General features: G+C 62.2%; 2 protein-coding genes across 51 annotated transcripts in view; both read left to right on the top strand.

Moving 5' to 3' along the window:
- SRCIN1 (SRC kinase signaling inhibitor 1) overlaps positions 1-13577 on the top strand; it is a 44505-nt gene extending 30928 nt beyond the window's left edge. Inside the window, exons 14-24 of one of the 50 annotated variants that reach the window (XM_077190977.1) lie at positions 695-989; positions 1592-1841; positions 1967-2121; positions 2263-2415; positions 6788-6925; positions 9627-11470; positions 11545-11764; positions 11950-11985; positions 12024-12060; positions 12098-12134; positions 12210-13577. In XM_077190977.1, the coding sequence (XP_077047092.1) occupies positions 695-989; positions 1592-1841; positions 1967-2121; positions 2263-2415; positions 6788-6925; positions 9627-9989 (1354 nt within the window). In that variant the 3' untranslated portion in view covers positions 9990-11470; positions 11545-11764; positions 11950-11985; ... (1 more) ...; positions 12098-12134; positions 12210-13577. Of the gene's footprint in view, positions 1-694; positions 990-1591; positions 1842-1966; positions 2122-2262; positions 2416-6787; positions 6926-8795; positions 11471-11544; positions 11913-11949 lie in introns of those variants that run through there. The other 49 variants (XM_077190969.1, XM_077190972.1, XM_077190975.1 and 46 more) reach the window with 49 other exon arrangements.
- On the top strand, positions 2443-6781 carry LOC143695784 (uncharacterized). Its single transcript, XM_077190988.1, has 3 exons — positions 2443-2557; positions 2591-3415; positions 4324-6781. The coding sequence occupies exons 2-3, from the start codon at positions 3179-3181 to the stop codon at positions 5458-5460; spliced, it is 1374 nt and encodes a 457-aa protein (XP_077047103.1). The 5' UTR covers positions 2443-2557; positions 2591-3178; the 3' UTR covers positions 5461-6781.
- Positions 13578-13792: the final 215 nt, after the last annotated feature.

Consider the following 13792-nt stretch of genomic DNA (forward strand, 5'->3'; position numbering starts at 1 on the left):
CTTTTGTTAAAACCCTCCTTTTTCTGCTAAAGCACCCCAAAAACACCCTCACGGTCCTCTCCAGGAGTGAGTGGGAACCCTTTTTGGTAAAAGCCTCATTTTTCTGCTGAAGGACCCCAAAAACACCCTCAGTCCTTTCCAGGTGTGCATGGGACCCTCTCTTTTGATACAAACCTCATTTTGCCTTGGGAATAAAGCAGGATTTTACATCAGGACAGACACACAGCCCTTGGCGTGAGCAGAAACCTCTTTCCCAGGGAGCAGAGAGCTGTTCTGTGGTGGAAAAATCCTCAGCCAGAGAAAAATCCTCTGCCAGAGCCGCTGCGGGGTGGATTTCACCTGCCTGATCCCATTAGGATCCCATTAGGATCCCATTAGGGTCCCATTAGTGATGGCTCCTGGCTGCCCCCGGGATGGCCCCGGGCTCTGCTCTAGCCCAGTTTCCCAGGGAAAGGAGCCTGGGATCCCGCAGTGCCCTCATCCCAAATAAATCCTCAATCCCAAGGGCGGCTCCAGCGGGATCTGGAGCAGGGGAAGGGTTTGGAGGGATCCCATTTCCCGCCGGGCTCATGAGAGCGGACAGGCCCTCCAAAGCAGCACCAAGCCCAGCCCAGAGCACCTCAGCCTTGAGGAAATGAGGATTTTGTGCCCTCCCCGTGCCCCTCAGACCCTCAGTGCCTCCGCTCTGCCCTAGACAAGTGGACGAGGGCGTGTGGAGCTCGCCCAGCAGCCTGAGCCAGTCGCCCAAGAAGGTGGCCCCGGAGACAGATTTCAGCAAAGGGCTGGAGCTGGAGATGCCCACCAGCCCTCCCGTGAGCCTGCACCACCTGACGGGCACCCCCGAGCCCCTGGGCTTCCCCGCCCAGCCCCAGAGCCACCCTGGCAAGAGCAATAACCCCTCACGAGCCCCCGAGATGGTGCCCGCCAAGACTCAGACGGGGCCCGAGACCCCCAGCAAGAAGAGCGCGGACAAAGCAGTGTCTGTGGAGGTGAGAGCCCGGCCGGGGGGGTCAGCTCGGGGGGCTCCTCCAGAGGGTCTGGGAAGGTGAAAATGGGGATGGGAGCAGTGCCCACCCTGCTGCTCCTCGGTGGAGGAGCCCTGGCAGCTCCAGGATGAGAGCTGGGGGTGCTCACCTGGAGAAAAGGAGACTCAGGGGTGCCCCCTTCACTCTGCACAGCTCCTGAAAGGGGCCTGTGCTCAGCTGGGGCTGGGCTCTGTCTGCAGGAACTGACAGAACCAGAGGACACAGCCTCGAGCTGCCCCAAGGGAAATTTGGGTTGGATATTAGGAAAAAGTTTTTTACAGAAAGATGATAAAGTTCTGGAATGTTCTGTGGTGGAGTCACCATCCCTGGGTGTGTTTAACAAAGCCTGGATGTGGCACTGGGTGCCAGGGTTGAGTTGAGGTGTTGGGGCTGGGTTGGACTCGATGATCTTGAACGTCTCTTCCAGCCGGTAATTGTGTGAAATTTGGGGATGGAAGCAAAAATCCGCCCCCCAGCTCCTCGCAGCGGGTCCGGGGGTGTCAGGGGGCTCTGGGGTCACGTCCTGCCCGCCAGGGACGGGGCTGGAGCCGGCGCTGTGTCCGCAGGCGGCCGAGCGGGACTGGGAGGAGAAGCGGGCGGCGCTCACCCAGTACAGCGCCAAGGACATCAACCGGCTCCTGGAGGAGACGCAGGCCGAGCTCATGAAGGCCATCCCCGACCTGGAATTCGCAGCCAAGCACAAACAAACCCCGGGCAGCGGCAGCGCCGCCTCCACGCCCGAGCACAAACCCTCCAAGCCACAGCACACCCCCAAATCGGGGGGCAAAGGGGACCCCAACGGCCGCCGGGGCTCAGGTACGGGGTGGGCAGGGACGGGGTGGCCTCCAGAGGCGAGGCCGGGGCTGCGCGGTGCTGTCCCCGAGGTGGGATGGGAGGGACACGGCCGGGCGCGGTGCCCTCAGAGCCCCCTCTGTGCCCAGACGAGCTGACGGTGCCGCGGTACCGCACCGAGAAACCCTCCAAGTCGCCGCCGCCTCCGCCGCCCCGCCGCAGCTTCCCCTCGTCGCACGGGCTGACCACGACCCGCAGCGGGGAGGTCATCGTCACCAGCAAGAAGGAGCCCGGCTTTATGAAGGTGAGGATGGTGGCTGGGCTGGGATGGGCAGCGCGACCCCTCCCGGTGTCCCTCCGTGTCCCTCCGTGTCCCTCCGTGTCCCCCGGTGCCTCCCGGTGCCCCCCGGTGCCCCCGGCCCTCACGGCGCGCTCCCCTCGGCAGAAGGCGGAGTCGGAGGAGCTGGAGACGCCGAAGCCGCAGGTGAAGCTGAGGCGGGCGGTGTCCGAGGTGGTCCGGCCCGCCTCCACCCCGCCCATCATCGCCTCGGCCGTCAAGGACGACGACGACGAGGACCGGATCATCGCCGAGCTGGAGGTGAGCGCGAGAGGGGCGGGAGCCCGGGACCCCGCCCGCAGGTGACACCGGCCCGCAGGTGACACCGCCCGCAGGTGACACCGCCCCCCAGGTGACACCGCCCCGCAGGTGACACCAGCCCGCAGGTGACACCGCCCCGCAGGTGACACCGCCCGCAGGTGACACCGGCCCGCAGGTGACACCGCCCGCAGGTGACACCGCCCTGCCCTTCTGCTCGGGGGGGGTTCGGGGTGTGACATCCCCGGCACCGGCACCGCCCCGGGGTCCCTGCTCTGCGCAGGGCCACGGGGACGGAGTGGTGGCACTGCTGAGGACAGGTGTGCTTCACCTGGGTGACACACAACTGGGTGATGAACATCTGCACTTCCTTCTGCACTTCCCTCCCACTCTGGGATTTAAGCCTGGGTTTGAGCACGGCTCAGGTGCTCCAGTGGGGACAGGGGAGTTTTTTCATGGATGGTTTTCCTTGGATGGGTTTTCTTGGATGGTTTTTCCTTGGACGGTTTTCCTTGGATGGTTTTCCTCCAGGAGGGAGGAGAACTGGGCATGGTGCAGGTGTGGGACAGGTGAAAATGCTGCAGGCAGGGGAACTGGACCGGTGATGCTGCCAGGCTGGGGCAGTGACCCTTCTGGCGGAGGAGCAGTGATACTGATGGCCGGGAACGGGCGGCTCTGCTGGCTCTGATGGCACAGCTGGCCGGGGGACAGGTGGCCCTGCCAGCAGCACAGGGGACAGGCGGCCCTGCCAGCAGCACAGGGGACAATGCTGCTCTGTCCCAATGCTGCCGCCACCAGCCCGGCTGCTGTGAGCCCCACTCAGGCCGTGGCCCCAGTGCAGGCCCAGGTCACCCCTCCCTCGCTCCAACGGCCGTGTTTGACTCCCCAGGTGTTTCAGCGGAGCTCAGCCTCCCCTTTCCTCCCCGTGCCCCGCTGTGACCCCCTCGAGGCCGTGTCCCCAGGCCACTCCGAGCCGTGGCCCCTCGGAGCCGAAGGATGGAAGGTAACGGCTCCACGGGCTGCGCTCTCACCTTCCTCCTCTGCCTCCTCTCGGCTCACTTCTGCTGCTTTTCTCTGATTTAACCGACTAATCACCACCTTCTGTCCTCACCGCCTCGCTCCCGGCACTGACGCGGCACCGGAGCCTGCACTAACCCACGGCCGCGGCTCCCGGGAGGCTCCCGGGCCGCCCCCGCACCGCACCGGGCACGGCACGGGCGGCGCCCGCCACTCTCACGGCACCGGGGGCGGGCGGTGCGGGGGAGACCCCGCCCCGAGTGCATGGGAAGGGAGGGGTTGGAGCAGAGCCGGGTGGTTGGGTTCTGATTTGAAGTTTTTTGGGATGTCAGGCCTGGACAGGAGGGAACTGAGCTTCTCCTCCATTCCCTGTCTGTGCTGTGTGTCCTGGCGGATGTGTGGGATTTCTACATCCCTTTCCAGCCCGTGTCCATTCTGGGGGTCCCGCTGGGACGTCAGGGCTGGAGAAGGGAGCTGAACACCTCCTTCCATTCCCTGTCCATGCTCTGGGTCCCTGTGGGGTGTCAGGGCTGGACAGGGATGCTCATCTCTTTCTCTGTCCATGGTGCAGTGGGATGTAGGGCTGCACAGGAGGGAACTGAACATCCTTTTCCAGCCCCTGTCCATGCTGTGGGTCCCTGCGGGATGTCAGGGCTGGAGGAGGGAGCTGAGCAATCCCCTCCAGCCCCTGACCATGCCGTGAATCCCGCTGGGATATGTGGGATGGGCCGGAGGGAGCTGCGCCTCCCTCCCTCCCCAGACTCCCCCTGGAGCTCTGCCATGCCCGGAGGCGCCGCTCTGGGGGGACCCCAATGATTTGTGGCGCCCCGTGGTGCCTCCCCAGGCAAACCCCGCTGCCGCCTGGCCCCTAACCTGTCTGAATTCTCTACCTAGGAGCCGCTGGCGCCGGCAGCCCCGGCCGGCCGGGCGTTCTCCCTGCCCCAGATCGTGCTCACCGAGTGGGTGTCGGAGCCGCCGTCCCCCGACGCCGAGCCGGAGCTGTGGGCGGCGCCGGGCAGCGCAGCACCAGCAGGGCAGCTGCCACCCGAGGGGACAAAGAGAGGCCGTGTGGCGGCTCCCGGCAGCTCCCCAAAGTCCCCGCTGGCGCAGGAACCCCCGCCAGCCCCGCAGCCCCCCGGCAGCGCATCCCGGGCGCTTCCCTTGGCAGCCCCGCCTTTCCCGAGGGATAAAATGGGGGGACAAAGAGGGGACGCGGCTCCGGACGCTGCCGGCAGGCCAGGAGGCGGTGGCAGGGCTTGTCCCCAGAGTCCCGAGGCTGCGCAGCCTCCTCGGAGCCGCGGGGAAGGCGCCGGAGCTGCGGAGGCCGCGCTCCCCTCCGCGGGTGCCGCGATCGTTGCCCAAATTCCCGCTGGCCTTGGGGACTCCCAAAGAGGAGCCAGGCTCGCTCCCGGACACCCAGCTGGGGCTCCCAAAGCTGCATGGAGGGAGGAGAGCCCTCCGCCCGGGGCTCCCGCGGGCAGGGACCCAGCCCCGAGGGCAGCGGGGCCTTCCCGGGCGGAGCAGCCGCCCCTGGAGCGGGTCCCGGCCCGCTCCGGCCCCGCCGCGGCACCGCCGGGATGGGACCGAGGGGCTCCGGCTGCCGGGGGCGGCCCCCGAGCGGCGGGGAAAGCGGCAGAGGGGCTCTGCAGAGGCCGCCTGAACCCCGCGGGCCCGGGCAAGAAGGAGATTTACGAGGACACCTACCAGAGACTGGACAGCCTGGAGGAAACCATCCGCGAGCTGGAAATGACCATCAGCGAGATCAGCAGCCACCCCGCCGTGGAATTTGCGTTCCCCAAGGACGCGCCGGGATCCGAGGAGGCCGGGAGGAGCCTGGGGGACCTCGGGCACGGAGGCGGCGACGGTGACACCGCGCTGGACCTCAGCCAGGCCAAGGACGGCGCTGCCACGAGTCCCTTTCCGAGCAGGACCAAGCCAGCGCTGCTCCCCAAGCCGCAGCTGCCCCCCGGCACTCCCCAGGTTCATTTTCTCTTCTCCCCCGTGCCCTGCTCTGCCCTGGATTCGCTCTGATGTCTCTTCCTCTGCCTGCTCCCTCTCTGTGACTCCACCTCCAGGCAGAGCCGAGCTGGAGAACGAATCTTCCTCTTCTCCCTGACACTCGGAGGGGTTTGGGAAGGGCAGGAGCGAGGCAGGAGCTGGAGGGGAGATGGTGCCAAGCGGTGCTGGCTGATCCCGTCCTGGAATTAGACCCTGGATGAGGGGGATTCTTCTGCCCTGGCAGGATTTGGGAGCACCAGGTCCAGGATGGGCATCCCATGGGATCTATGAGAATCCCACGGGATCCACAAGTGTCCCGCAGGGTCCATGGGCATCCCACGGGGTCCAAGAGCATCCCACGGGGTCAGCCAGGGCTGGTGCAGAAGCACCGCTCTCAGTTTCACCATTTTCCATAAAATCCCTCTCCTAACGAGCAGCAGCCGGAGCCTGGCAGATGTTTCTCCTAATTAAAGCACAGCACGAGCTCCCTGAAGCCATCCCAAATTGCTTTCTGCTGGAATCCAGCTGAATATCTGAGGAAAAACAGGGAGGGGAAAAATGCCCTGAGCTCCGCTGCGACGACAACCTGCTCCTTTATTAACAGCCAGCGCTGGGGAATAAATCTCCTTTTCCATTTGGAGCCGTTCTCTCCCTCCTCGGGGGCTGGAGCTGCAATTTTTCCCATTTTTTTTTCCCGGGAAAGGGAAGTGGAGCTGCGGGATGGATTTATGGCTGGGGCTGGGGCGAAGCCAGGCTCAGGGTTAGGCTGGGATGGGAGAGGCTGTGATGGGTCGGTCCTCGAGCAGGGCAGGGCAGGGCGGGGCTGGTGTCACATTCCAGGGAAGATTCCCAGCGCTGGAATGCTGGGGATGGTGCGGCACAGGCACTTGTGGGGCTCTCCAGGGCTTCACCTGAGCCATGGATTCCCCAGCCCGGGCTGGAACAGGACAGGGGACCCTGGCACGGAGGGGACCCGGGGGGGTTGTGGCACTGCCGCCTGTGTATCCTCACCTGTGCACAGTGAATAAACTCCTCTGTACTCCCACTGCCGCCGCTCCCTCCTGGAATCTGCTTCTGCCTGCCGCCGCCTCTTTCCCTCTCTCTTGGCCCCGCGGGCTGTCCCGTCCCGCCCTCGGTGTCCCGGTGTTTGCCGTGTCTCCCTAAACTCCCTCCCGGGTGCCTCCCGGTAAGTCCCGGCGGGGTTCGGAGCTCAGGGCGAGCCGGTGACCCGGTCCTGGCCCGGCCTTGTCCCCTCGGGCAGCGCTGGCAGGGGTGGCGCAGCCCGGGGCACCCAGCGGTGCCGCCCAGGGCTCCACCGGCCGATTTTAACCCTTTCCCCCTGGATTTTGTGTCCCGGCAGAGCGGCGGCGTCTCCATCCCGGCCATGAAGATGGTGAATCCGGCGTCGCGGCTGAAGCAGGGCCAGCAGGGCAGCCCCGACAAGGGCAAGCACATCAAGCAGCGCATGGAGTACATGCGGATCCAGGGCCAGCAGCAGGTACTCCACCCCTAGAGCCGCCCCGGGGCTGCCCGCCGCCCTGGCACCGCCCAGGGCACGGCCCGAGCCGGGCACACCCGAGCCGGGCACACCCGAGCCGGGCACTCCCCGAGCCGGGCACACCCGAGCCGGGCACTCCCGAGCCGGGCACACCCCGAGCCGGGGACACCCGAGCCGGGCACCGCCCAGGGTACGGCCCGAGCCGGGCACACCCGAGCCGGGGATGAGTTCTGGGACCGCATTCTCCCTTCCTTGGTGCCTTCTTGGCTTCGGCTGAGCCCGGCGGGGCTGGGGACAAAGGGACGCGGTGGTGGCGGTGCGGGAGGGGCTCTGGTCACACTCTGAGCCCGCCCTGTGGCTGGAGACAGGGACGCGAGAGAGTCACGAACTCATCCTCGCTGTGGGGTGAGGCTGAAGGGTTTGTCCCCAGCGCTGGGTGTCACCCAGAGGGGTGGCTGAGCCCCAGTTTTCCCCTCACAGGGGACAGTGCCACCTCCTTGGCCGTGCTGATGAACGTGGCAGAGCCACGCGGGGATGGGGATTCCCTGCCTGGGGAGGTTTTGGGGAGCCGGGACCCCCCCCGTGGCCCCACAGAAGCAGCTTGGGGTGTCCCAGGCGGGCTGGTGGCACTGTGGGGACGGTGAGCGGCCACAGCAGCTGGAAGAGAAGCGTTTTGGGGTGCCATGGAGCGACCCCAGCGGCCAGCACGGACCCTCCCCACCCACCCCGGGGCAGCCCCAGGGCTCCCCACCCGGTCCCTGCTGTCACCCCAGTGCTGGCCGTGCATTCCCACAGGCCAGGGCATCACGGACACTTGGGTGCCTCCCTCCCTCCGTCCCTCCCTGCTGCCTGTCCCCCCTCCAGCGCCCCTTTCCCCCCGGCTGGGCAGCAGCGCCGCGGGCGGGTTCGCCCTGAGCTCTGCTCTGCCCCCGCTCTGTGTCTTGAGCCCTTTCCCGCCCCCAAACCGCGCAATAAACCCAATTCTGCTGATCCTCGTGCATCCCGCAGCCCCGCCGGACAAACCGAAGGAATTCCCAGCTCCTCGCAGCAGGGTTTGGGGGGAAAAATGTGGAATGAGCAAAACGGGCACCTGTTGGCAAACAGGGTCAAACCCCACCTTGGCTGCTCCCTTCCCAGTGGAAAACCTTCCCCAGGGAGGAGATTTTTGAGGGTTTTTTGGAGGTTTTTGGAGGTTTTTTGGGGTTTTTTGAGGTCCTCAAGCTCAGGGTGTCCCTGAGTGTCCCCTCTGGCGTTCGGGGTTGTCCCACCCCATGGGATCAGGGAGGGGCAGGGGGCTCCTTCTGGATTCCCCCTGCACTGGACCCCGGGCAAACCCTGAGGGGTCGGGAAGCGTCTCCTGACCCCGTGAGGCCACCAGGTCCCCTCCCCTGGGGGCCACCCAGCAGCACGGCCCTGCCTGCTCGGTGTCACCGCCTTGGTGACCGTCCCCGTGGCCCTGCTGGCGTGGTCTCCTCAGGACTTTTCGGTGCCACTTCTGTCCCCGTGCAGGATTTGGGGGTGTCCCCCCCTGTCCCCCCGCAGCCCAGCCCCTCACTGGGGGCAAGGTGGGGCTGGGGGACCCCAGATCCCGCTCCCCATCCCTGGGGCATTCTCAGCATCACTCCCGAGCCGGGTCGGGCCGTGCCCGCACGGCGGGGACAGGGACAGGGACAGGGACAGGGACAGGGTGGGCACGGCCGCCCTCGGGCGCTGCCCCGGGGGCTGTGCCCGCTCTAACGCTGCCCTTCTTGTCCCCCCTGTGCCTCCCCCGTGTCCCCTGTGCCCCCCGGCTGTGTGTGCCTGTGTGTCCGCGTGCCCGTCTGTCCGTCCGTCCGTCCTTTCCTCTCGGGGCCGTCCCCTGCCCGTGCAGTGACACGTGGGACCCGCTCTTGTCGCGCTCTTTGTGGTGGCCCTTTTCCAGCTGCTTGACCTCAGGCCTGACTCAGTGCTGCTTCTGAACGAACTCCCTTTGCTTCTCGGTTGTTTTTGGGTTTTTCCTGTCCTCGTTTTTGTTGTTTTTTTTTCCTCTTTTTGTTTTATTCCTTTCTTTCGTCTTTTTTTTTTTTTTAAGCTTTTTCTTTATTTTTCTTTGGACTTTCCACCCCTTTCTCCTCCTCCTCGTCCTCCTTGAATCTTGCTTTTCTTTCCAGGCCACTAGACCATCTAAAGAGGCCAGTGAGACCTCCCCCACGGTCTCAGAAAAACCCGCAGCTGGCAGAACATCCATCCCCGTATTGACTTCTTTTGGGGCCAGGAACTCCTCCATCTCATTCTGAGCGCCCCGGCCAGCTCCGCCCGGCCGCTCTCCTGCTCCGGGGGGCTCCTCCTCTCTTCCTCGGGCTCCTCTTCCTCCCTGGGACTTGGCTTCTCCTTGAGGCGCTCTGGAGGGAATCCGCCACCTGTGTCCCCTCCTCTTTCTGTTTGATCCGTGTTTTTGTCGCCTCCGCTCCGCCAAACGAACTTTTGTTGTCTCGCCTGTGCCGCGCCTCGGCCCGACCTCTGTGTCCCCTCCCGCTCCGCCATGGCCAACCAGCCACTTTCTGTTTCTCTCTCTCTCTCTTTTTTTTCCCCTCCTTTTCTCCTTTTTTTCCCTCCCCTTTGGATCGCTGTTGGTTTGGTCCCCCCCCTCCTCTTTTTCCCCCTTTCCCCTCCCCTCCTTTTTTGGTTTTTTTTTTGGGTTTTTTTTTTCTGTTTATTTAAGAGCTCTCAGAGCTTCCCCCCACCAGCGTCCAGCCAGGAGCAGCCTCCAGCTCCCACCGGGCGGAAAACCGGGAAGCAGCGGCGGCCGAGGACACCCCCGGAGCGACCCCCGGAGCGACCCCCGGAGCGGCCCCCGGAGCGGCCCCCGAGCGCCCCGGGAGCGGCGGCGGTGCCCCCGCAGGAGGAGAGCGCGGCTCCGGCCCGGGCTCGGCGGGGCGCGGCCGGCGGGGCCGAGGGCGCGGGGACACCCCGGGGACACCTCGGGCCCCGCGCCGCTGTCAGCGCCGCCGCCACCACCGCGTCCCCTCCAGGGGGGCCGGGGGGTCCCCGGGAGTGCCGGAGGGGCCGCAGGGCGCGGGTGTGAACTGGGGAGGGGTCCGGGATCCAGCGGGGCGCGGTGATGCCGGGGGAGGGGGGGGCACCCGGCCGCGGCTCTGTCCCCTCCCGGCGGGGACCGGGCCCCGGAGCCCCGGCGGAGCAGCCCCGGCCCTGCCCGGCCCGGGGGCAGCGAGCGGGGGGCCCGTGGCCACCTCCCTGCAGCGTGGCTGGGCCAGGTGTGCCCAGGTGGGCTCCGGGTGTGCCCAGGTGGGCTCCGGGTGTGCCCCAGGTGTGCCCAGGTGGGCTCCGGGTGTGCCCAGGTACACCCCAGGTGTGCCCCAGGTGTGCCCTAGCTGTACCCACCTGTGCCCAGGTGGGCTCCAGGTGCAGCCAGCTGTGGCCAGATGTACTCCAGGTGGGCCCAGGTGCTCCACAGGTGGTGCCAGGTGCACTGGGCTGTGCCCAGGTGCTCCCAGGTGTACCCAGGTGTGCCCAGGTGTGCCCCAGGTGTATCCAGCTGTGCCCAGGTGTACCCAGCTGTGCCCAGGTGCACCCAGGTGTGCCCAGGTGTGTGTGTGCGTGTGCTCTGTGTGTGCAGCACAAGATCCAATCACTCCTTCCGTTCTCTGTTTCGTCCTTGGGTTGATTATTTTCGGGTTTTTTTAAATTTCAATTCCTTTTTTCTTCCTTTTCCCCCCTCCTCTGGTTTTTTGTTTTGGTTTTTTTGTTTTTTGTTTTTTGTATCTCGATCATTTTTGTACAGAAGAAATGAGAGCCTTTTTTTGAATAACAAAGAGAAAACACACACAAAAAAGAACAAAAACCAAAAAAAAGACCAAAAAAAGAAAGGAAAAAAAAATGAAAAAAAAATCATGATGCAATTTCTTTGGATTGCAAAAAAAGCAACTCTTTACATTTAAGTGAAGTGTCTTAACATTTTATATTGTTTTAAAAAATATATTTACATATTATATATATATAATATACGTAATATAAATCTATATATAAATATTTAAAGAGGGGAAAAAAACTAAAAAAAAACCTAAAAAAAAAAAGGAAAAAGAAGAGAAATAAATAAATCATGTCCGGTATTATTTAGGGGATGGATTTAAAATCCCTTCTTAGGTTTAGAGCTCCTCGTGGTTCCCAGAGCGGCTTCGTCGCCCTCAGCGCTGAGTCCCCGCCCTCTCTCCTTGTCCCCAGGTGTCCCCAGGTGTCCCCTGGTGGCCCTGGAGACCCCCGCCCGCCCCCAGTGCCAGCAGCAATAGCAGTCACTGACGCGTTTGGAATTAATTTCGTTTTTAATTAATTTCTGTTCTCGGTACCAAAGTGAATTCTCTGTAGCAAAGCCGCAGCTCCCGGGGCCGGGCGGGTGGTGGCACCTGGCGCTGTCCCCTCCCCTGCCCCCGGTCACCCCCGCGCTGTCACCTCCTGTCACCTTGTGTCACCCCAGGGGGGGCAGTGACAGCGCCCGAGCTCTGCTGGCTGGAGGTGACAATGCCACCCCTTGGGGACACCCTCATGGAGGTGACAATGCCACCCTCCTTTATGACACCCACATGGCGGTGACAATGCCACCCCTTGGGGACACCCTCATGGAGGTGACAATGCCACCCCCTTGGGGACACCCACATGGCGGTGACAATGCCACCCCTTGGGGACACCCACATGGCGGTGACAATGCCACCCTCCTTTATGACACCCTCATGGAGGTGACAGTGCCACCCCCTTGGGGACACCCACATGGCGGTGACAGTGCCACCCCTTGGGGACACCCACATGGAGGTGACAATGCCACCCCTTGGGGACACCCACATGGCGGTGACAATGCCACCCCCTTGGGGACACCCACATGGAGGTGACAATGCCACCCCCTTGGGGACACCCACATGGAGGTGACAATGCCACCCCCTTGGGGACACCCACATGGAGGTGACAATGCCACCCCCTTGGGGACACCCACATGGCGGTGACAATGCCACCCCCTTGGGAACACCCTCATGGAGGTGACAATGCCACCCCTTGGGGACACCCACATGGGGGTGACAATGCCACCCTCCTTTATGACACCCACATGGAGGTGACAGTGCCACCCCCTTGGGGACACCCACATGGCGGTGACAATGCCACCCCCTTGGGGACACCCACGTGAAGGTGACAATGCCACCCCCTTGGGGACACCCTCATGGAGGTGACAATGCCACCCCCTTGGGGACACCCACATGGAGGTGACAATGCCACCCTCCTTTATGACACCCACATGGAGGTGACAATGCCACCCCCTTGGGGACACCCACATGGCGGTGACAATGCCACCCCCTTGGGGACACCCACATGGAGGTGACAATACCACCCCATGGGGACACCCACATGGGGGTGACAATTGCCACCCTTGTGGTGACACACAGAGAAATGACATGAGGAGGTGACAAGTGCCGCCCCCTTGTGGCCACCCCCAGAAATGTCACAGGACGGTGACAAGTGCCACCTCCATTGGGACACCCACGTGAGGAGGTGACAATTGCCACCCTCCATGGGGACACCCCCAAAAATGACACGGGAGGGGGCTGTCCTCAGTGTCCCCACCTTGGTGTCCCCAAGCTGTCACCGATTTTGGGGGGGGTTGTCCCTTTTCCCACCCCACTGGGGTTGTCCCCAGGCCACCCCTCCCAGCTCGGTGTCACTGGCTCAGAGCAGGGGGGTGACAGTGACAAACCAGGGGGTGACAGCGCCAGGTGAGGGGGTGGCAGCTCCCAGGCTGTCCCCAAACCCCCCCAGTGTCCCCTTTTCCCGGCTGGTGTCCCTGTGAGCGTGGTGTCCCCGTGTGCGTGTGCGTCCGTCCCCTTCATGGCATCGTGCAAATCTCTCACTGAAGCAAGAAGACAACAACAAAAAACAACTACGAAAAAATCAAAATTAACAACGAAACAACTCAATTCTGGTTCAGACCAGGAAAAACATATTTTAAAAATGATTAAAAAAAAAGAGGAAAATGTGTAAAAATGACAAAAAAAGCCCAAACGCAAGCGCTGCCTGCATCGTGCATGTGTCGGAGGCGCCCGCTGCATGCGCTCCCCGCTTTACTCGTCTGGATGTTGTTTCAAAACAAACAAAAAAAAAGGCTACGACTCTGAAAAGGACAAAAAAAAAAAAGGACAAACTGTGAAGAAAAAGCAAAAAACGCCAAAAAAAAAGGAAAAACAAGGAATTTCTGGTTCTCCTTAGAGGCTGTTTTGGGGTTTCTACGCCGTCGTGTGTCTCTCTCTCTCTCTCTCTCTCTTCCGCATGAATTTTCTCGTGAACTGTTTTAAAAAGGAAATAAAAGGAACAAAAAGTACAAAAAAGAGTAGAAAATGGAGGGAAAAAAAAAGGAAAAAAAATGAAGAAAAATGCAAAAAAAAAAAAAAAAGCCTCGCACAGGGGAAAAGTGGGGGAGGGGAGGGAGGGGACGCCCCCACCCTGTGCCACCCCCCCCCCGTGTCCCCTGTGTCACCGTGGATGCCATGGGTAGTTGTGTGTGACCGTTGTAATTCCCGTGACAAAAGGGTTGCTTTTTATTATTTTCCTTTTTCCCTTTATAATTTTTCTTTTCTATCAGAGTGTCTGGCTTTAATAAAATTACTCTTTTTTTTTTTTTTTTGCCTCTTTTTCTGTCTTTTTCTGGCGATTTTTCCCCTCATTTTTACCCCCTCTCCCCGAATTTTGAGAAATTGAAAATTGAGAAATTGACAAATTTGAGAAATTGAAAATTGAGAATTTTAATGGGAATGGGGTCTCCCCAATTCTGTTATTTCTTCCCCACAGGCTCAGAGAAAAATGAGATTTATCCTCACATGGATAAACCCAGGA

This window comes from Agelaius phoeniceus, chromosome 26, assembly GCF_051311805.1.
Source record: "Agelaius phoeniceus isolate bAgePho1 chromosome 26, bAgePho1.hap1, whole genome shotgun sequence".
NCBI lineage: Eukaryota > Metazoa > Chordata > Aves > Passeriformes > Icteridae > Agelaius > Agelaius phoeniceus.